Consider the following 20,633-nt stretch of genomic DNA (forward strand, 5'->3'; position numbering starts at 1 on the left):
CAGAAAATAGCTGGTCTAAAAGCTCACATGTCACGATGCAACCTATTTCAAGTTTGTAGATTGACTATTTTCCGTAATTTAGAAAATTCTTGAATAAAACCTCAACAACAACAAAAAAGAAAACTAAACATTGATAACAAAATGAAAATGTGGCTTACATTTACAATTCATCTTTAGGCTGTAGGGGTGCACTGGTATTCATGCAAATATTGGATATTGTGCCAAAGTCAGTGCTAACATTGGTATTGAAGAATTGCTGTAATGTGTTTGTAGTCAAAGCAAAGAGATGTGATTACTAACCTTTTTTCACCTGTACTGATGAATAATGCAAAGGGCGGCTGTGGCTCAGGAGGTAGAGCAGGTCGTCCAATGATCCCTGGGTCGGCGGTTCGAATCCCGGCTCCTCCTGTCCACATGTCGAAGTGTCCTTGGGCAAGACACTGAACCCTACATTGCCTCCAATGAGTTGGTCGGTGTGAGCTTGCCACCATTGGTGTGTGAATGTGGGAAGTGAGGACGCTGGCGTAGACTGTTTTTATTATTATTATTATTAAAAACTCTTTAATGGGGTAAGATATTTCTGTCAATTTATTTTTAACAAATTATGTGAAAACAATGTAATGGGTATTAAGGCTGTGAATTGAGTGAATGGAGCTATACTTTAAATGATTCAGAAAAGATATCATCAGTGGAAAGTCATATCCTTGCATTCCATATATACTTGGCTGTAACATTTTATTCAGGCTACTGCCTTGTTATCAACAGAAGAGGTATCAGAGAAACCAGTGCTATCAGCAGCCAAACTGTTTCAAAATTCACCTCCAATTCAATGACCCTGTTGAAAGAAAATCGCCTGTCCCTTTTGCGCATACACAAATGAAAATGTACTGTATCTGGATAGTAATGTATCTATTAAACGTGAACCATGTAACCATTGCCTCAAATAAGGACTGGACTGGAGCTTGTGGTCCTTAAAGATGGAGTGCAGTGATTTTTGTATTTTTTCCAGTTTCTCATGCTGTGTTTATGATGTATGAGCTGACAGTACTTCATTAGACCCCTTTGTGTGGTTGCTATGTGCAGTGATGTCTTCCCGTTGTATTTAAGGTTTCTTACTTGAGGCTGAAAATGTAACAAGCAAAAGAAAACAGTGATATAGTGACATCCTCTCCCTAACCCCTCCCCCTTTATCATACAGCAACAGCTGTGGGTGCGGCTTCAGTTCAGGTGGATCACCGACAAACCAGACATAGCTACTTAATGAACTGGTGGGCGTGTCCACATAAAAAGGACATTTTAACAAATACTGTACGCTTTTTTTTAAAAGAACTTCCTCCTTATATAAACGTTTCATTAATCAAACCAATCAGAGTATCGGCTGCCATCACCTTTTTCTTTAGTAGCTATGTCCTGCTGCATTAGGCCTGAGTGAAAGCATGCAAGCTAGCAGCATAATTATGTGATACTGTATAATGGAGACAAAACATCACTGCTCACTAGCCATTGTGTTGCTCTAAAAATATCTGATCTCCAAGCTCACAACACATTGCACAATGCACATTAACACGTGAGCTTGTAGATCAGATGTTTCTGGTGCGCAAGGCTGAGCGGCTGAGCCACGCAACTAGGCTAAATGAGGCATTTATGCTCTTCCCATCACTGCTCATCTGTAAAGCAGTGCTTTTTTGCTGGATTGCTTGTTTTTTGTTGTAGGTTACATTGCAAATTGGCTGATGGCAACGGTCACCCATATGGATATATATGGATAACATGTTAATTAACCTCAGAAATGTCACCTAAGTTGCTGAATGTGAATGTTGTGTTCAAATCAAATGTATTTTGATTGCAATCAATGTGTTGATTGTTTTCCACCCAGTGATAAAGCAAATTAGTGCTTTCAACAAGATCCTTGTTTTGAAATCATACAAAATCTGGAGGTGGTCTCAAAAGACTGCTGTCTGTAGAGAGCTTCTAAAAAGATAACTTCCACATTACACTCTCAGGATTAAAACTGAGATTCGGGCTGTTGCTCAAATAAAACCTTCTGATGGTTTAAGAAGAACAACATCTAATTTGTACAAACATTTCTTTGAGTTATGATAGTATGACTGTAGGCTAGTAGGCCTACCTTGCTTTTACATCATTAGGATCTTTGAAAAAACTATCTTTAGAAAGTGTGCTTGTCATGGGTTGCAGTCAGAAAGACGTGAGAATGTTGCAGGGGCAAATAGTGTTTATACAACATATCGTTTATTTTGTCGCATTTGTGGCAGAAGAGAATGATACATGTTTATCTCATGATGACTCCAGAGATAATGTGTTCCGATTTGTGTAAATCGTAGACAAAATTTGCAGTAGGCTACTAGCAAAAAGTGTGTTTTGAAGAAATTTCAAAAAGCAGAAAATCTAGTTAGGCGGAAATAAGACCTACAACAACCCGCAACTACCAATACAAGTGAATTTACAGAAAAACAAGCCCAAAGTAGCTTAATAAGCAGACATGGCAACACTGCTCATCATAGCAGTAAATGTCTGCTGATGTGGTCTTTAAAGGGGCATTCCACTCATTTTCAACATTTTACTATGTCATTAATATACCTTAGAGCTGTTGTGTGGAAATAATTTAAAAAAGTCCCCCCATTCCGTGTTTACTAGAACTGGAGGTCTGAAAAAAATCATTAACATGGTGAATCACATATCTTTCACAACGTAAAATGTTGAAAATGAGTGGTATTCCCCTTTAAAGGCGATGGACATGACACAACAAGCTCTTATTTGTTTTGATAGAAGATTTCCTCTATTCCTGGCAGCAATATGAACATATGCCCATGGGACAGAATCAGTACACAGAAAAAAATCAAAAGCGAGCAACGCCAAGCAATTATTTATGATTCACTGCCCTCACTTCACATCAACCACATCATCACTGATGCCAGGACAATACTGTAGCTGCACAGTGCAATACACCTGCCTGGAATACTTCACTCTCAGCATTTGCATTTATGAGCAAATATTTACGATACAGAACTAATGACTTACAATATGATGACTGAGCTATGTTTTCAATTATATATCCTAAATATAGACTTGACTGCTTCGCTACTCAGAAAATGGGAAATTGGTGATGATGGTGTGTGTGTGTGTGTGCGTGTGGGCGCGCGCGTGTGTGCATGCGCCCTCTGCCAGAAGAGTTATGTAATACAATTGTAATATATAGAGAGCATACTTACCGACTGCCAGAGCTGAGAGAACTGGATGTATTTCCATTGCTAGGGAGGTTAGAATTGCTCATAGTGTGGGCGTCTAAGCAATGAAGCAGAAAGCCTAAATTACACAAATATGCTACATGCCGTACCTTCTACCTTCTATTGTATGTTATGTTTCGAACACAAATACGCATGTGACAATAAACACCTTGAAATCTGAATGTGTGGTGGGAGTTCTGGTCTTGTTTTGGTAAATTTAAGTAGTTCCGTGGTGGGGAGCACTGGTGGCCATTTGTAATGTTGACCTATTTGTACCATATAGCACAACTTTCGTTTAACTGTGACCTTTCTGTCACATGGAACTATTGTTTTTTGCTACTGCTGCTGGCGTGGTGATACTGGACACAAAAAATAGTTCCATGTGACAGAGGGGTCAAAGTTGAACGAAAGTTTCTCTATATAGTAGAAACAGGTCAACAATGCCAATGACACTAGTTTTGTGGGTTATTTTATTTTTAATGAGTGGCCCCCAGACCCCCGCCAAATGACCGGAACTACCATAATGTTCATGAAAACCAGACTAGAACTCCCACCATGGGACCCAGGCAATCAATTAATACCTTTGCAACCACTATTTTAGTAGTATTTCCTAACTAACAAGATGTAACTAACTAATTCATGAACTAATGTTGAGTTTTACTTTTAAGTGCAATATATGGAAGTCAGTTACATCTTGTGTGCAGGACCCAGATGTATCATCTCCCTCTTCGTGTCTTGTTTCCACAGCATATCCGGCAGACCACCCCAAACAGATCCGGGGCCCAAAGCAGGAGCCCAAAGTGGCCCTGGGGACAGGTTGGCCTCCCAGGGCCAGGGTCACGTCGACAGAAAAAGCCTCCAGGTGGATCTGGGCGACAAGACAGGAGGGAGGTCCCCCGCTGTCACCCCAGACAGAGGCAGCGTTCCCACATCACCGTACTCTGTGCCTCAAATTGCGCCCATGCCTAGCAGCAAATTGTGCCCCGTCTGCAAAACCGCCGACCTGACGGGCACTACGGATGCCAACACCTGCACACAGTGTCGCTCCATGGTGTGCAACCAGTGTGGGTTCAACCCCAACCCACACCTCACAGAGGTAAGCAGTGAGTGCAAGTAGTTAAAATCCAAGGTGTTCATTCTGAGATTATCAGAAATGCACCCTTACAGTATTTAAGAAGAAGTAAAGGAAGTACTTTAGCTGTTACCAAAGAGCACCTTTTTGGTAACAGCATTCCTGCGGTCGCTACATTATAGCTTATTATGACTGTTAAGATTAAGATGGAAATGTCTGATAATCGGGTGACACAGAACTGTTCCTCTTATTGTGCATCAGTTCCTTATAATAATGAGTCATAGGCCTTAATTGTGCTTTGTCCTCACAAGCAATGATACATTGTAGTTTTACAGTAAATAGCTGAGTGAATTAAAGGCCTATTCATAGTATGGATTTTCGGTGACCGGAGCTGTAATAACGTGGAGTGGTGGTGAGTAAAAACAGAGAGAAGGGTTGGGGAGAGCGGTGGTTTCCTCTTCACCGCGGATCAGTGACGTCATGTTGTAGTTCAGTGGTCACCACGAAAATATTAGACTATGAATAACGCTATGAAAGTCACGGTTCACTTTGGCTACCAGTCAAGCATGGTTGTTTCATCTTGTCAAAAGGTCTCAAATCAACTCAAGTGCGTCACGGACGGTGCAATGTACTGCCAAATGACCATGTCACTTTACTATACCACAATGTCTATGATACAGTTGTAGTATAGACTGTAAGCCTGCACTGCCAATAGCCTGAGTAAATATGATGGACCGAGAGAGTAGGTGTTTTGCATTTCATATTATGTAAATGTACTGGTGCCTTGTGTGCATGCGGGTGTGCATGCACAAAGTTGTGTGTACAGTGAGTATGTGTGAATGAGGAACGATAATAGTAGTCGATGAGACTATTGGGGCGACAGAGGAGAAGAGGATGGGTGAGAGGTGGTAAGGTGAGGCAAAGTCATTGAAAATATATGAGAAAGCCAGGGAGAGAGTGAACTATGGAGACAGAACAGAGTGAAGGATGGCTCATGGGTGGCAGAATGTGAGGAGGAGGATGGGAGAAAAAGGAACACTGGAGGAGGTGGATGTTGGTATTCACACACTGACAAGGAGAGAGAGGGAGAGAGAGAGAGAGAGAGAGAGAGAGAGAGAGAGAGAGAGAGAGAGAGAGAGAGAGAGAGAGAGAATAGGGAGCGATAGAGCTCTGCATAGCCTCAATGGCCGGCCCCCTGAGACCAGAAGATTTACCCCCTAACCCACTTAGCATGGGCTTGGCTTGTGTTTCACTGCAGGACATTTAATATAATGTTTATCAGTAATCGTTCATGATGATGATGATGATGATGATAATGATGATGGGCAAGACATTTGAGAATAGAATTGAAGTAGCTATATATAGGAAACTAAAGTGAAATCTTACCCTAAGCAGAATTCCATCATTAATTATGTAATCGTAAACATTTGAAAATGGCATTTCATCAGACACAAACCTTTGCCATTTACTACAATTTATTGGACTCAGATATAGGCTTGAATGTTTGTGTCTAAAATATCTTAACAGTTGTGAAATGGAATAAAAAACCCACATTCAAGAAAATACCCATGGGTGTCACATTCATTGTCAATAAAAAGTGGATTTTTCAGGTTTTGGAGAATGTTGGCCCATTTCTGAATGCATGCCTACCAGGCATACACACATTCCATTTGATAAATACAGATTATTGGTAACAGTTACAAAGTCCACCATGTCTTTTAATACACTTATGTAGGTCCATCGTAAACAGCTATGTGTTGTATATCCTCACAGCCTAATGAGCACACAGATTTGTCTTGTGTTGTGGCAGTGCTTGAACGTTTCTGACAGACAGGCAGACCTGACCAACCGTAATCCTTGCTGCATGTTCACAGCCAAAATAGTGATTTATATGGGATGGAATTCATAATAAAGTCCCTGATGGTATTGTCACCTCAGAATCCAAGCTATAGCACGTGATGAAAAGGAATTAAAAGTGAAAAGGTCACAAGGCAACACAACCACTGCCAGACCACTGTACACATGGAAACTATTCATGTTAGAAGTGATATTGTCCTCACTCCTTTGGGGGTATTGTTTGTTGTCATATCACATTTGCACATACGTAACATTTGTCCCCATACATTAACACATCCTAACTACGAGGAGCAGTGGGTGGTATTTATAGCAGTGCCCAGGGAGCAGAGGGTTAAGTGCCTTGCTCAAGGACATATCAACACAGACCGAGCCGGGGGGGCAAACTGGGAACCTTCTGTTTCCCAGACATCCTCTCTACCCCTTCAGCTATGGCTGACCATACGATGTAGCATCTGTTTAAAACACCAGTGAAATTTAACTTGTATAACAAGCTATGGCAGGGATGCAATTTAGAGGGACAAGAGTATGCAGTATACTATATAGGCTATTCAGTATGTACGTTGTGCAATCCTAGTTACTGTATGTGTGCTCGTATGCTGCTCTGTGTGTGTGTGTGTGTGTGTGTGTGTGTGTGTGTGTGTGTGTGTGTGTGTGTGTGTGTGTGTGTGTGTGTGTGTGTGTGTGTGTGTGTGTGTGTGTGTGTGTGTGTGTGTGTGTGTGTGTGTGTGTGTGTGTGTGTGCGTGCGTGTGCGTGTGTGAAGTGAATAGTAAATGTGACGTCAAACTAGCCTTAGGGACATTGGTGAGAGAGAGAGAGAGAGAGAGAGAGAGAGAGAGAGAGAGAGAGAGAGAGAGCCACAGGCGCCACATGTCCAGATGTAGACATGAGTGGCAGGATAAACAACAGAGAACAAGATATCAAAGAGGAGGAATGGTATAAATTATAATGGAGGAGAAATTGAGAAAGTACCACATACAGGGAACGTCTGCTTTATAATTGGTCCATGTATAGAATGGGAGAGAAGGCATGATAAATGAACCATCGTAGACCGTCTATTCATTGCTGCTCTAAAGCTACGCAGCGCTATATTAATTCTGGCCTTAGCCCTCGGCTCCCATAAAAAGGCCTATTTGTCCACTGCATTAGGCTGCATTCAAAATGTTTGCTGTATTAACAGACAAAATATTTATTTTAAATGTTAAAATAATAGTCCTGGACTTCATGTGGCCAGTCCAAGCCACGTTGACTTCCATTAAAAAATGTTATGTTAAAAACATTTTAAAATACTTTAAACGTGTGAAGAAAAATGGGAGGAGGTAATTCCATGGCCTACTGGCGGTGTGCACATTTAGCACTGATAGGTTCTTCTGTTTGAGAGATTAGCTCTGGATGCACAAACACCTCAGACTCTTATACAGTAGATGGCTTTTCTCCTCATACAGAACTCCTTGAGAAATATAAATGGCTACAGTAGCTTGGTTCCCTGCGTTACCCGAGCATGGCATAGGTAAAATAGGCACAGTGTAATTGGAAGCCAGTCTATGACATTAGTAATCTATTACATCAATGCTATAATGTCAGTAGTGACATCAGTACCTGTTGGCAGAGTAATTGGAGAAGTGCATGATGTCATAGCAGGGTTGAAATAGGCATAATGTACTTGACAGTTTATGACACCAGTTGTCTATGATGTATTAAGACAGTATTATGACAATTTAAGTTTTCCCTCTGTATGAATCATTATGTGCATACGACTTAGTCTGTATCTCTTAAAGGAACAAATCGTCAATACAAATATTCAATCAATCAAAACCTTGTCTCTCTATCAATCGATCCTCGTCTTAGCATTAGTGAAGTCACTATACAAAGTATACATGCTCCTACTGGCTAGTAGGCTGGAGGCTCTAGTCTAAATCCTCTCGGTGGGCCGGGGACTCTAATAGAGCAGCAGTGACAACACACAGACATGTGTGGGGGAGGAATTCATTGGCATAACGACTAAATTGGGGAGAAGAAAGGGTAAAAAGAAGATTGGTACAGGACAATCTGAATGTCGGGGGTTTTACGACACTTTGAGCATCCCTTCATTGCTTACCTATTTGTTTTAGAATTGATTTTATTGATTACCTTTAAAGCATGGCTCAGTTTAGGTTCTCCCTATACAACACAGACCTTTTAACCCCATATGAGGAGGAGCACAGCCTGAGATCCTCAAGCAAGGCCCTTGTGGTCCTTCCAAAGTTAAAAGACAAAAGACAGAATGCGATCGGGCCTTGCCACAGAGTCCCCTGAACTTTGAAATGATTAAACCATGAACTTCATTCAGTTTTCTTTTAAATCACTTCTTAAAACACACTTTTGGGGTCACGGTGGCACAGTCGGTAGTGCTGTCGCCTCACAGCTAGAAGGTCCTGGGTTCGATTTAGTGGAACACTATCTCTATAGTCATGTGCTCTAGACAGATCTGTCCGATATTTCATATTCCATCCTGATTGGCTCATTGGCTTTCGAAATTTGCAGTATTGGCCCAAAAAGCCTCAAATCATGAACGCAGCATGCAATTTACGTGAAATCTTTCACAGACTTTCCTACTAGGCTGAGAAATATATCCCACCCTTTTCACATTGGCCTGTTATAGCGCCACCAACAGGTGGATTTTTGCAAAACACATTTTTGGAACAAAATGCCACAAATCATGAACGCAGCGTGCAATTTACGTGAAATCTTTCACGAACTTTCCTACTAGGCTGAGGAATATATCCCACCCTTTTCACATTGGCCTGTTATAGCGCCACCAACAGGTGGATTTTTGCAAAACACATTTTTGGAACAAAATGCCACAAATCATGAACGCAGCGTGCAATTTACGTGAAATCTTTCACAAACTTTCCTACTAGGCTGAGGAATATATAAAATATACATTTTTGGAACAAAATGCCTCAAATCATCCAATTGCCATCCAAGGCGTAAGAAGAAATGGCACCCTTTTCACATTGGCTTATTATAGCGCCCCCAGGAGGCCACAACCTGACCTGCCCTGGTGGAGACCTGTGCCCCGAGGGGCACTTTTTCTAGTTTTTCTGTGTATTAGGTCATTTCAAGGGATTAAATCTCTTTCTGAACTTTATTTAATTGTATTTAGAAAGGCATTGACGATTCTTAGGAGAAAATAGAGAAGGAGAGATATGGAGATGGATAACAAAATTAAATTACATAGCAAGCGGGTAAATGCACTTGCAGTTACAGGACAGGACGAATGGTGCCCGAGTTATGCCCGGGACAGACAGACAGACATGCAGACAAACACAGACACAGACACAGAGATTCCATGAATTTAGTATATAGATAATTATATATTGTCATAAGCAGATTATAATGCATTATAGCCATGGGCTTCATAGAAAGAGTTTCTGAAAATTCCACTTTATCAGTATTTTACAATTGAGTTCTCAGCAAGTTGTCCCCCGAAAGGGACGGGGGACATCACGATATACGTCTTTCAATTGGCTCTGACCCGATCATGTGACACGCGTGTCATCCGATTCCCAGAGCCTGCATCCACGTTATCGTTGTTGAACAAAAAGTGAAACTAAACCTGCGGCCAGCCACTCGGCCACGTTGCTCCCAGAGCCTGCATCCTTTGCTCAGTCCGTCTAGCATCATCTCTTTGCCTACTGCTGCGTGTGTGTGGGGTATGTGCGCACACGCATTCGCACATTTACAGCATCATCTCTTTGATCTATTTGACTACTGCCGCGTGTGTGTGGAGTCTGTGCGCAAACGCATACGCGCATTTACAGCCACAGAGAATGGATTAAACAGGCACCGTGCGTGTCTGTCAGCCTGTGCTATCTGTGAGCTAGGCTGCTGCAAAAACACTATTGACTGTCAATCCCCTCCACACACACACACACACACACACACACACACTAAAAACAACAAGGCGAGCCATGCTAGCGCCTCGCTGCGCACTAGCGTCATACGCATTTCCACAACGCCTCCTCCGTCCACACTCGTGTTAACAACAAGGCAGTCAACAAGTGCAGGAATACACGCAATACAACAAGTGCATGATAAGCAGCAACTGGGAAATGAAAAACTACGTGCTAGAGACCAAGTTAATAGAGCAGTCTCACACAGATCTAAACTCTAAACATTGCAACAAGATATGGAGAAGTAGCCGACGCTTATGCTATACCTGCAGAGAAGAGACTGCGGTAACGCCATCCGCTGCTCGCGCACTCTCAGTAACGTGATCCACCGCCCACACAGCGGCCCCACATCCAGGTACAAACCACACCGTGGGCTAACTGAACCGTTGCACCCCTATTTCCAACTACTACCCGTCTGCATTTACACCTTATTCTCCATGTGCAACAATCACACTCTTTACTCACACCAATAGCTTCCTTGCTCACTACAATTCGCAATACAACATTGCAAGGGTGACAACGTCATAAGGGTGCCAACAACGTGTGGAGCTAGAATCGAGACCAGCCGCAGGCCGGTCGAGTTTCTAGTTATTGACAAAGGCTATACTTGCAAATAGCAAGCATGCTATTATATCACCAGTAAGACGCCCTGAGGGCAAGAAGCGACCTCGCCCTTTATGTCGAGGTCGTGACCTTGCTCGTGACCTCGGGCGCTGGCGCTTTGGCATGGGGGGTCAGATCAACATTTGGAATGAACTCTGTAATAGCCATATATGGAGTGTCTTGAGAGTACAGGGTTTGATGAGGTCAGATCAACATATGGAATGTCAGAACAGGTCAGCTCCATATATGGAGATCTAAGGGTAGTTTTCGCTAGCTGCCGAGCGTGGCTGCACTAATAACTTTGGGGCGGGCCCGTCTAGAGTTTGAATGAACACAGGTATCAGTCAAAAGGGAGACATCGAAGAGGAAGGACGGGTGGGGAGGGATCAACATATTAACCAGGAGTTAATATGTTGATCCAGGAAACCAGGAGTTTCTGGCCGGCTCCATATATGCAGATCTATAGGTGATGACCAGTCTTCTCCATCTATGGCTATCCAGGGTTTGATGAGGTCAGTGTTGTGATCTTCATATATGGAGACAGCCATATATGGAGCATGCAGGGCTTAAAGTTCTCAGTCCTGGGGACGGATTTCAGTCCTGAGGATGGGTCATTTAATGAGGTCATTTAATGAGATCAGTGCAGATTTGCAAAAATCTTGGGATTTTTTTTGTCTTTAAGCCCTGAGCATGTCATGAGGCGTGACGGATCGACGACCATATATGGTGGCGTGACATGTCACGAAGCATGACAGAATGACGGCCATATATGGTGTCGTGATGGAGTCACTGACGGAATCATTGACAGGTTTTGCAGGTTTTCATAGTAATCTGTGACCTACAGTCGCAATAATGTCAGATTTCTATGTTGTTGTGGAAATTCACAAAAATGGAACCAGGAATTCATTACATCATATGCATATTGCTTTTGAGGACTGTGCTTTCCACCAGTTTACATCACAGTTACATCACAGACAGAAAACAAGCTGTAGATTTCGTCACTCCAAGGAAGTATACATCGGCTTTATGATCCATGTAAAACTGAGCTGCTACATCGTTATCCTTATATAAAAAGATCACAGAGTAAACTTCAGAGTGAAAAATATCTTCAAAGCTTTAAAGTAAACCTCTATATAAACGGTGGGGCAAAAAGGTTCCAAAGGGACACATCGTATGCATTTTTCAAACTGTGGCTTTAAATGGACAACTACTCCATGAACTGGGTCAAGAATCCAGCTGAGACACAACACTGAATTTTGCATTATGCAGAAATATTTTGAAAAGAAGACCGCCTGAGATACACAATCTAGGACAGTGGTTCGCAAGCACTGATTTCCACCAATATAATTAGACAAGAGCTATCCACAGAATGTTCATGACCTTTTCACAATATTGAAAATTCAGTGAAGATTTGATTGCTATCATATACCAAGTGTAAAGATTAAGCTCATTAACCTCAGCTTTCCTTTTTTTTAATATATCTGTGCCTCACTGTCACCTGGTGTACCTTTTTGTCAAACCAAGTTATTACATATTTTATAGATGCATTAGCAATGAAATATTTTGCTATAAAGCTGTCACGTTAAAATGTCCACATTTCATTTCAGCAGAAGTTCATCAAAATCTTTGGCTATAGCAGTAAGCCTATATCAAGTTATAATCTTTCTTTACTGTATGCTACTACTTAACACTTCCAAGCCTTCATGTAAATATTCACTCAAGCTAGGCTCACACGACATGAATTTAAAAATCTGAATCGATTTTGAAATCCGGTTACTTCACGCACATTAGAGAAATCTTAGCAGATTCTCTTCTCTATATTAATCTTATGTCTCTGTGTGTATGTACTGTAATGCACGTAACTCGAGAGGCGTGCGTCCCACCGACTTCACATTCCACACAGCGTTCCACACCACCACAGGGAGTGCAGTGACCGGTCTAGAGTCGGATACACGGTTGTCCAGAACCAGCACAAAAGGCTCTGCTCAGGCTCTGACACTGGACCTAATGTGTCTAACTCCCCACACCTGCCATTTTCCAAAGTCAGTTTTCCCAGTCAGTTTGCACTCTTCAGACATTCTCCACAGACATTTTCCACTGCACAAGGACCACAGATACAGAGAACCCCATATATGGGCACAAAAGGGACACAGACAGACGGGTCAGGTTAACACGGGTGCTATATGACGGGTATTTAATACTAGTGCAGAAAAGCCCACTCCTCTTTGGCTGAGAGTAGGGTGTAGTTGGAGCAGATTACCTCGTTTGGTGGTGGGTGGGGCCCTATCAGACCAATTTGTCACACCTATGGCTATACTACTGTATGGCCTGAATAGGAACCACCCACATTTTGTCTCTCCCTGGAGAGGTGCTGTGGGAGCACCACAGCTACACTATGAGCCAAATATGATGCAATCTATGTAAGTTTGTTCCTTTCTGTTATCAGAATGTTCTTTTGAGTATTTGTTTGTTGCCTAAGTTAGTTTGTACCTTGTTTATTTGTTTGATTTTCTTATGCCCACGTTTGTTTTTGTCATGTGAAACCTGACTAATGAAAGCTCATGAAACGTAAGCAACCTAGTCATCAATGGGAGTCGACCCCATGTCGCCTAAGCCAATGGGAGCCGCCTAAATGCCGCCTAAGCGAGCGCCTGATAACGCCGGCTAATGTTATGAGCAAACTGGAGAGCAGGAAAGATGCACAACGGAGACAGCGTTTGTTTCACCTGACAAATATGTAATATATCACTTCCATCACTGGTGTAGGGGTGTAGAGTAGACATAGAGCCATCATACTTCGTCTAGCTAAAGACATTTTACAACTAAGGTGGGGTATGCATTCCCAATTTGCATTGCCAAGTTTGCCAACACAAACAGTACATTTTCCCTGTTTTTAAAACAAACATTGAATTAAAAACAAACATTAAACCTGTATATAGGAGGGGTCCCTCACAAATAACTAGAAATACACTCTGTCGAGATGGCCTACTTGCGCGCAAGCAGAGCATGCCATAAGGTGCGCTCACCACTGGTATCACCGCTTCCAAAAAAACGGATATATTATGATATATTGTGTCACCATCAACGTCACCATCAACAGCCAATAAGAGAGCACCATTCTTGGTGACGTAACTAAATGATGCTGGTCCCTGATTGGGCAAGAGAGGACACCGACACACATACATACCGTACGTACATACATACATACATACATACATACATACATACATACATACATACATACATACATACATACATACATACATAAACGGGAGGTTTAAGATTGGGTCTGTGAACCCCTCACGCTACATGATCATCTGGATAGATAATCGTTTCCGACCTGAACCGGGAACGCCCCTGTAATTTTCACCAAATCTCCTTGATTATCCTGTATTATGAGCCCATGTTCAGACACTATGGTTTCCCTACAGATATAGCTTTTATAGCAGACAATATGACTGCGTGCGTGCGTGCGTGCGTGCGTGCGTGCGTGCGTGCGTGCGTGCGTGCGATGTAGAAGGTGTTTTGTGACATCTTTTGATGTCTGGTGGCCCATTTCTTGAATGAGTTGATAACCCACTGCAATCCAGAGCATCCTTATTCCCAAACTGCAGTGCTCAGCAGCTCTGTGTGCTGCATGGTGATACTGCGCCGCGCCTCTGTCTGTCTGCACCTCTTACTACCCTGTAATTTATTTGACGGCTTCTGTATGTTTTTTTATTTAACCACTTAATCCCTGGTTTACATAGCTATTTCGTTGTGAGTCTGATAGCAAAAATAGCTATTAACTGTAAACAAACAAATGTTCACTGTTAGAATAGTGTTCATGTGGTTAAGATTTATTTTGCCATATGTTATGCTTTATTTCTGGTAGGACAATTTAGACAGGAAACCAAGGGCAGAGAGAGGTGAGACATGTGAGACAAGTGGGACAAGTGGGATTATTTAACCACTTAATCCCTGGTTTACATAGCTATTTCGTTGTGAGTCTGATAGCAAAAATAGCTATTAACTGTAAACAAACAAATGTTCACTGTTATGACCTGCCCAGAATAGTGTTCATGTGGTTAAGATTTATTTTGCCATATGTTATGCTTTATTTCTGGTAGGACAATTTAGACAGGAAACCAAGGGCAGAGAGAGGTGAGACATGTGAGACAAGATGAAAGTGGGATTGGAACTCTGGTCCTTGCGACTCACAAGGATCATATGGTCTGTGCACGGGCTGAGCCATGGCTGCTGTAAATATACAGTAACGCTGATGATGGACTGTTATGGCTATGGCTCCGTGCAAAATATATTAACTGTGCAATGGCAACGAGGGAACCTTTGTAGACCTGCCTGGAATGGGGAGTGTGTGTGTGTGTGTGTGTGTGTGTGTGTGTGTGTGTGTGTGTGTGTGTGTGTGTGTGTGTGTGTGTGTGTGTGTGTGTGTGTGTGTGTGTGTGTGTGTGCGTGCGTGCGTGCGTGCGTGCGTGCGTGCGTGCGTGCGTGCGTGCGTGCGTGCGTGCGTGCGTGCGTGCGTGCGTGCGTGCGTGCGTGCGTGCGTGCGTGCGTGCGTGCGTGCGTGCGTGCGTGCGTGCGTGCGTGCGTGCGTGCGTGCGTGCGTGCGTGCGTGCGTGCGTGCGTGCGTGCATGTGAGTGTGCATGTGAGTGTAGGCCTATATATCTCATACGTTAGGGCTTGCTCTGCTCTTGTTATTTGATCTAGACCCAAGTCTCCAGGGTCTTTATTACTAAAAGGTTCTATTTCTGGCAGCGCTGTGTTGTTCTCCACAAACCAACAGTGCCGGTCCATTCTGGTGGCTCAGCAGTGGGCCTGGACACATGTCATGTTATTTCCAGCTTTTTTCGGGATGTGGTCTGACTCGTGACCTATTGTTGCGTTTCGCTTCCTTCTCACATCTACGTTGTCCCTCGTCACTCTTCACTGGAGATTATTTTAGAATGAAGCAGAAATGCCATGAGAAACACAGCACAACAGAAGTACAGCACTATACAGGTATAGCAGATCTACAAGCTTCTCATGCATCGCATGGTGACGCATTGTGAGCTTGAAGTTCTGCTATTTGTGCTACACTGTCATATGATGAAAAATAAAATAGGGCATTAATTTATGACGGAGGAAAAAAAAGATAGAATATGGAGATATAAGGTTTGTGCCCGACAGCGACGATATGTGAGATGAAGAATGAGAGCGAGTATTGGGAGCAAAGCAGTGAGGGAAGGACAAACAACGCTGGGTGAAGAAGAAGAACAAGATGGAGGGTGTAAGACAGAAGAGATAGAAAAAGGGAGGGATGCAGGAGACAGAGATGTCGGCTGTCTGCTTGTTGTTGTTTTTTTCTTGATCTTGAAACAGATCGTATTTCATAATAAAGATCCACATGATTGCCTCGTAACAAGAGGGGAAGGAGGAGGAGATGGGATGAGGTGGAGGCAAAGCACAGGGAAAAATGAAATTGATGAATAACAGCTTGCCCTCCCTATAAGTGCCTCTCCTATGTTTTCATGGGCTAATGCGATTGTCTTAAATGGCATTTAGAAAAAGAACAAAAGGAGATCAGGGAAGAAAAAAAAAAAAAAAAGAATGGGGGAGTACTCAGGGATGAAAAAAACAGAATAAGGGAGTGCTTGCAGCATGATGAAGGCTTTGATTTGATAAAGGTTTCGATGTTGGCTGGTTGCTCTTATTTTTGCTGCCCGCATTACTCTGACTGTCCCCGAGGTTCACTAAAACACCCACCCTCTCAGTTTCCCTTTGACTGACACTGAAAACCATGGCTTCATCAGTCCTTATATTGAGGACTGGCAGGAGGCCAGGCACCCGGCTGAGACAGTGCTGAGCCTGCGACTGATTCTGTCTGTCTATAGTTCTGTCTAAAAGGGAGATAGAGTGATCGACTAGCAGATTAACACACCAAACAATAGATATAAGGGCAGCAGTGGCTCAGGAAGGAGAGGAAGGTTCCTGGTTTGATCCCCAGGTCTTCCTGCACAGTGTCTTTGTGCAAATACACAGAACCCTGGTGAGCAGGTTGGTGCCTTGCATGGTTGCTTCCACCATCCGTGTCTGATTGTGAATGGGTGAACGAGCAGATTGTAAAGAGCTTTGGATAATGGCACTAGAAATGCAGACAGATTGCATTTATTGGATTTTTAATTATCCATGTAAATCCTGTTGCGATACAAGATATCCTTTTTTTGTGTGTGCCCTGTTCATATTATTGGTGACCTTAGTTTAAACAATAGACAACTACATTCAAACAGCCATGATCATTTAGAACTTTTCCAAACTACATTTGTAAATATTGAACACATAAGAGCATGTTAGATTTGAACAAATATGTGATGAACATAGTTTGTACAAAAATGGGTGTGGGCTAGACCGGCTAGTGCTAAGGGCTGCCCACAACAAGAATGATAAATATAAGTCATTTTTGGTGGGGGGGGGGGGGGGGCAAACGATATAGATGGGATCAATTTCAGAACGATTTGATCAATGATAGAACACTGACAGTCCATCTAAATCCATACGAATTTACAGGGCATCAACGAATCACCCACGTTCAATATGGCAGGTAACATTGTTGAGAGGCTCATAAAATTAAAAAAAACAATATTTATAATCCGGACCATTATCCATAGCCTACCTTCCATAAGGTGGTGGCCCCTTCCCCTATTCGTTCATACAAGGACATGAGGTATGTGTAGGCCAGAATAATACAATGAAGATAGGTTGAAAATGGCTGAAGTCGTCCTGTAAGCCAGTTAGGGCCTTATGAAATATTAGCCAAGAGTCCGAAGGCAGTGATGTCAGTGGAGCAGCTGTTAAGCCACTAGGATGCCAATTACTACATATGGCCTTGTGCCACTATACTGACTCCATCCTCTGTCATCTTCTCGTGTGTGTATAAGAGAATGTTGGAGATAAAAGGGCAAAGACAGACATGCAAGGATATGACAAGGGTGAAGGGAAACAAGAATAAATGGAGTGAAATAAGGAGAGAGACACAAAGACCAGATTGTGACAGTGATGCGAGACAAAGTGGTTGATGAGATACTGTGTGTGTGTGTGTGTGTGTGTGTGTGTGTGTGTGTGTGTGTGTGTGTGTGTGTGTGTGTGTGTGTGTGTGTGTGTGTGTGTGTGTGTGTGTGTGTGTGTGTGTGTGTGTGTGTGTGCGCCAAGTGAAAGAGAGAGAAAAATAGGACACAGTCTACATGTAAAGGCTAGACAGTGAAGGGTATCCATTTTGTTTTATTGAAGATGCTGTTTTCCTCATTATGTATGTCATTGATTTATTCAAATTGCTGTTTACCAATAAACATGAACACTGACCGTATTCACACGGTGGCCATTTTAAATACTCCGAGATGGCTGTGTTATCCCAACCCCTAAGTATGACACAAGAGCAAAATGACCACAGTGTGAATGTGAATATGGTCAATACTAGGGTTTTTCCAGGCTCAGAATGGGTTTTTGGGGGGTTATTAGTTACGCACAACAGCAAGCATGTGGTGATCCATCTGCGTTTGACAGAAAGCTATACATTTTCCTGTTATTTCTGACCATTTGGTCAACAAAAATGTATGTTATTCTTAAATAAAGCCCCATTTAACAAAATGGTGGGAAAAAAATCATTAGTTCATTGGGAGTAATTCAATAAATCATTTGAATGGGGAGGTGAATGGCTACAATCCTAGTGATTGATTTGTTGATAGGCAAGTAATAGCTGGTCACAGAGGATACATAATTTATTCTCCATTCTTATCATTTTAGTGCTTGTGAATTTCTATGGGGGTGGAAAAAATACTCTTTTGGGGCACCACACATTCCTTCATGCAGGAAAAACCATGAACACGAAGAGAAATACACCAACCACAATATGTCGGTGCAACTCCATGTCATTGTCCATTTACAACCTCAGCTGCTAGTTTTCCATAACATTTTTTTAGATGTGTCACATGTGTTTACATTTGCTCCAAAATGTGACATAAATCTGAAAAATGTTGTCAGTATATGCATAAAATTCACGCCAATGTTAAAAAGCCTCTTCAAGATAATATTTGAGTGTGAAGTGCAGCAGTTGTTTTAAAAATTCTGTCCAATGGCTCCCTCGTCTTTTGGATGAGTGGATGTAATTGATAGCTCAGAGGGCATAACCAAAGTATAGTAATCTAGCATTTATTGGTGTTGACTGAAAGGTGTCGGCAAATTTGTAAACAAGAACCTGAGTACCTTTTGCTTTTACCTTGGCGGCAGAGATCTTATCATCTTTTGGCAAATGGGTGCAGGTCACTGCAGGAGGAAATGTTATAAAACCAATAGAAACATTTTTTGGTGCACATGATATTAATTCTGACTCATGCCTAAACTTAGAGCCTCTTGAACTTGAAGAGATTTTATATCAAAGCACCCATTTGTATTTGCTTGCTGTACAGAAAATCAGTAATTTTAGTGAAAGTAAACATCAGTGGTTTTTCACAAGGGGGATTGCCCATGCTTAGCAACCTGAAGGTTTTCCACACATTTTCAACGCAACATTTAGTAAGATAATCTATTAAAGCATACACTGTCAGACTGTCTACACCAATGCAGACACAGTTTGAAGATACTAGAAGATAGTAGGAAATATTAGGTAATGGCGAGAAGTCAAAATTTCACACCGGTATGGTCATTTTGGTCCTTATTTATTTACATTAAATTACACATGCTGGAGAGTGTTTACACAAATATTTTTGTTTAGATCATCAGAGGTTATTCACTTACCAATAACCTGGTCATATTTTTAGTGATTTACAATCAAATATCAATCAATCAATTTAGTAATCAGTTGACCCTTTAAACCCTTTGGCATTTGTTTCTCACTCCCTTTGTTTGTATGCATATGATAAGATAGTCATGTTGTTTCCATGCCCATGAAAAAACTCCCACCCTCTCAGTTTCCCTTTGACTGACAAAATATGGTTTGTCTAAAATAGAAAAAACAGGACAGTTTTTTAAGATTTATTTTAAATGCTGTGTGTGAGCCAGGAAGGTATTCTATGCTGTATAGTTTTGTTCAGGGGCACTATATAGCGTTTCGGATGTTATCAGATGATTTAATCACCGTCCTTATCAAGACTGTTGTCAATATGTTGTCTGACATAATATAAGATTTAGAAACTTTTAGTAATTCTAGTAAGACTAAAACATAATTGCCCAGACGCTTCTTCAACAAAGATGGCGAAAGCAAACATTCTTTGTTCAGTACATACAATTGTATGGTACAAAACAAGTCCTTAAACCAGAAACCTAAACCTAAGCTAGTCTTAACCGGCCTGCACGTAAAGCGAAGTTGTTGTATAGTGCGGTTTCACAGTGTTTGTGCTTTGGCGGCAGCAATTTCACTTCCACGTTTCCTAGTTGCCTACTCGTGGTAGGCAGTATGTAGGAAATGTCCATATTGCTCCATTCCATTGTCTTGATAAGAACACATTGGTGATTATCGGTTGATAAGATTCGAAGCAGGTGCACTATACCTCGCCCCCCCATACCTGTCTGACCTTGTCTACGTCAACATTCCCACCCGGTCTCTTAGGTATGTCGCCTCCATCACTCTGAAAGTCCTTCCTGTCCGTCTGTCCACCATGGGGTCAAGAGCCTTCAGCTGCTCTGCCCCTCACCTCTGGAACTCCCTCCCCCCTGATATTAGAAACATGGACTCTATCACCATATTCCAAACTCACCTCAAAACCCACCTGTTTAGGCAGGCATATGGCTGACCTCTGTTGTCTTCTGCTGCAAGCTGTACCTTAGTTATGATTTTTCTTTTAACTGTGTCTTGTATTAACTGTTTTGAACCTGTTGTACGGCGACCTTGAGTGCCCTGAAAGGCGCCTTATAAATAAAATGTATTATTATTATTACAAAAAGTATTTCT

At 42.1% G+C, this 20,633-nt stretch overlaps 1 protein-coding gene across 1 annotated transcript in view; it reads left to right on the forward strand.

The window, feature by feature from the left end:
* Positions 1-20,633, forward strand: part of bsnb (bassoon (presynaptic cytomatrix protein) b) — a gene marked incomplete at both ends in the record, with an annotated part of 76,055 nt that overhangs the window by 3,836 nt on the left and 51,586 nt on the right. Inside the window, one exon of the mRNA XM_079510730.1 lies at positions 3,993-4,341. Within this exon, the coding sequence (XP_079366856.1) occupies positions 3,993-4,341 (349 nt within the window). The remainder of the gene's footprint in view (positions 1-3,992; positions 4,342-20,633) is intronic.

This window comes from Electrona antarctica (genome assembly GCF_951216825.1).
Source record: "Electrona antarctica genome assembly, chromosome: 9".
In the NCBI taxonomy this organism is placed as follows: Eukaryota; Metazoa; Chordata; class Actinopteri; order Myctophiformes; family Myctophidae; genus Electrona; species Electrona antarctica.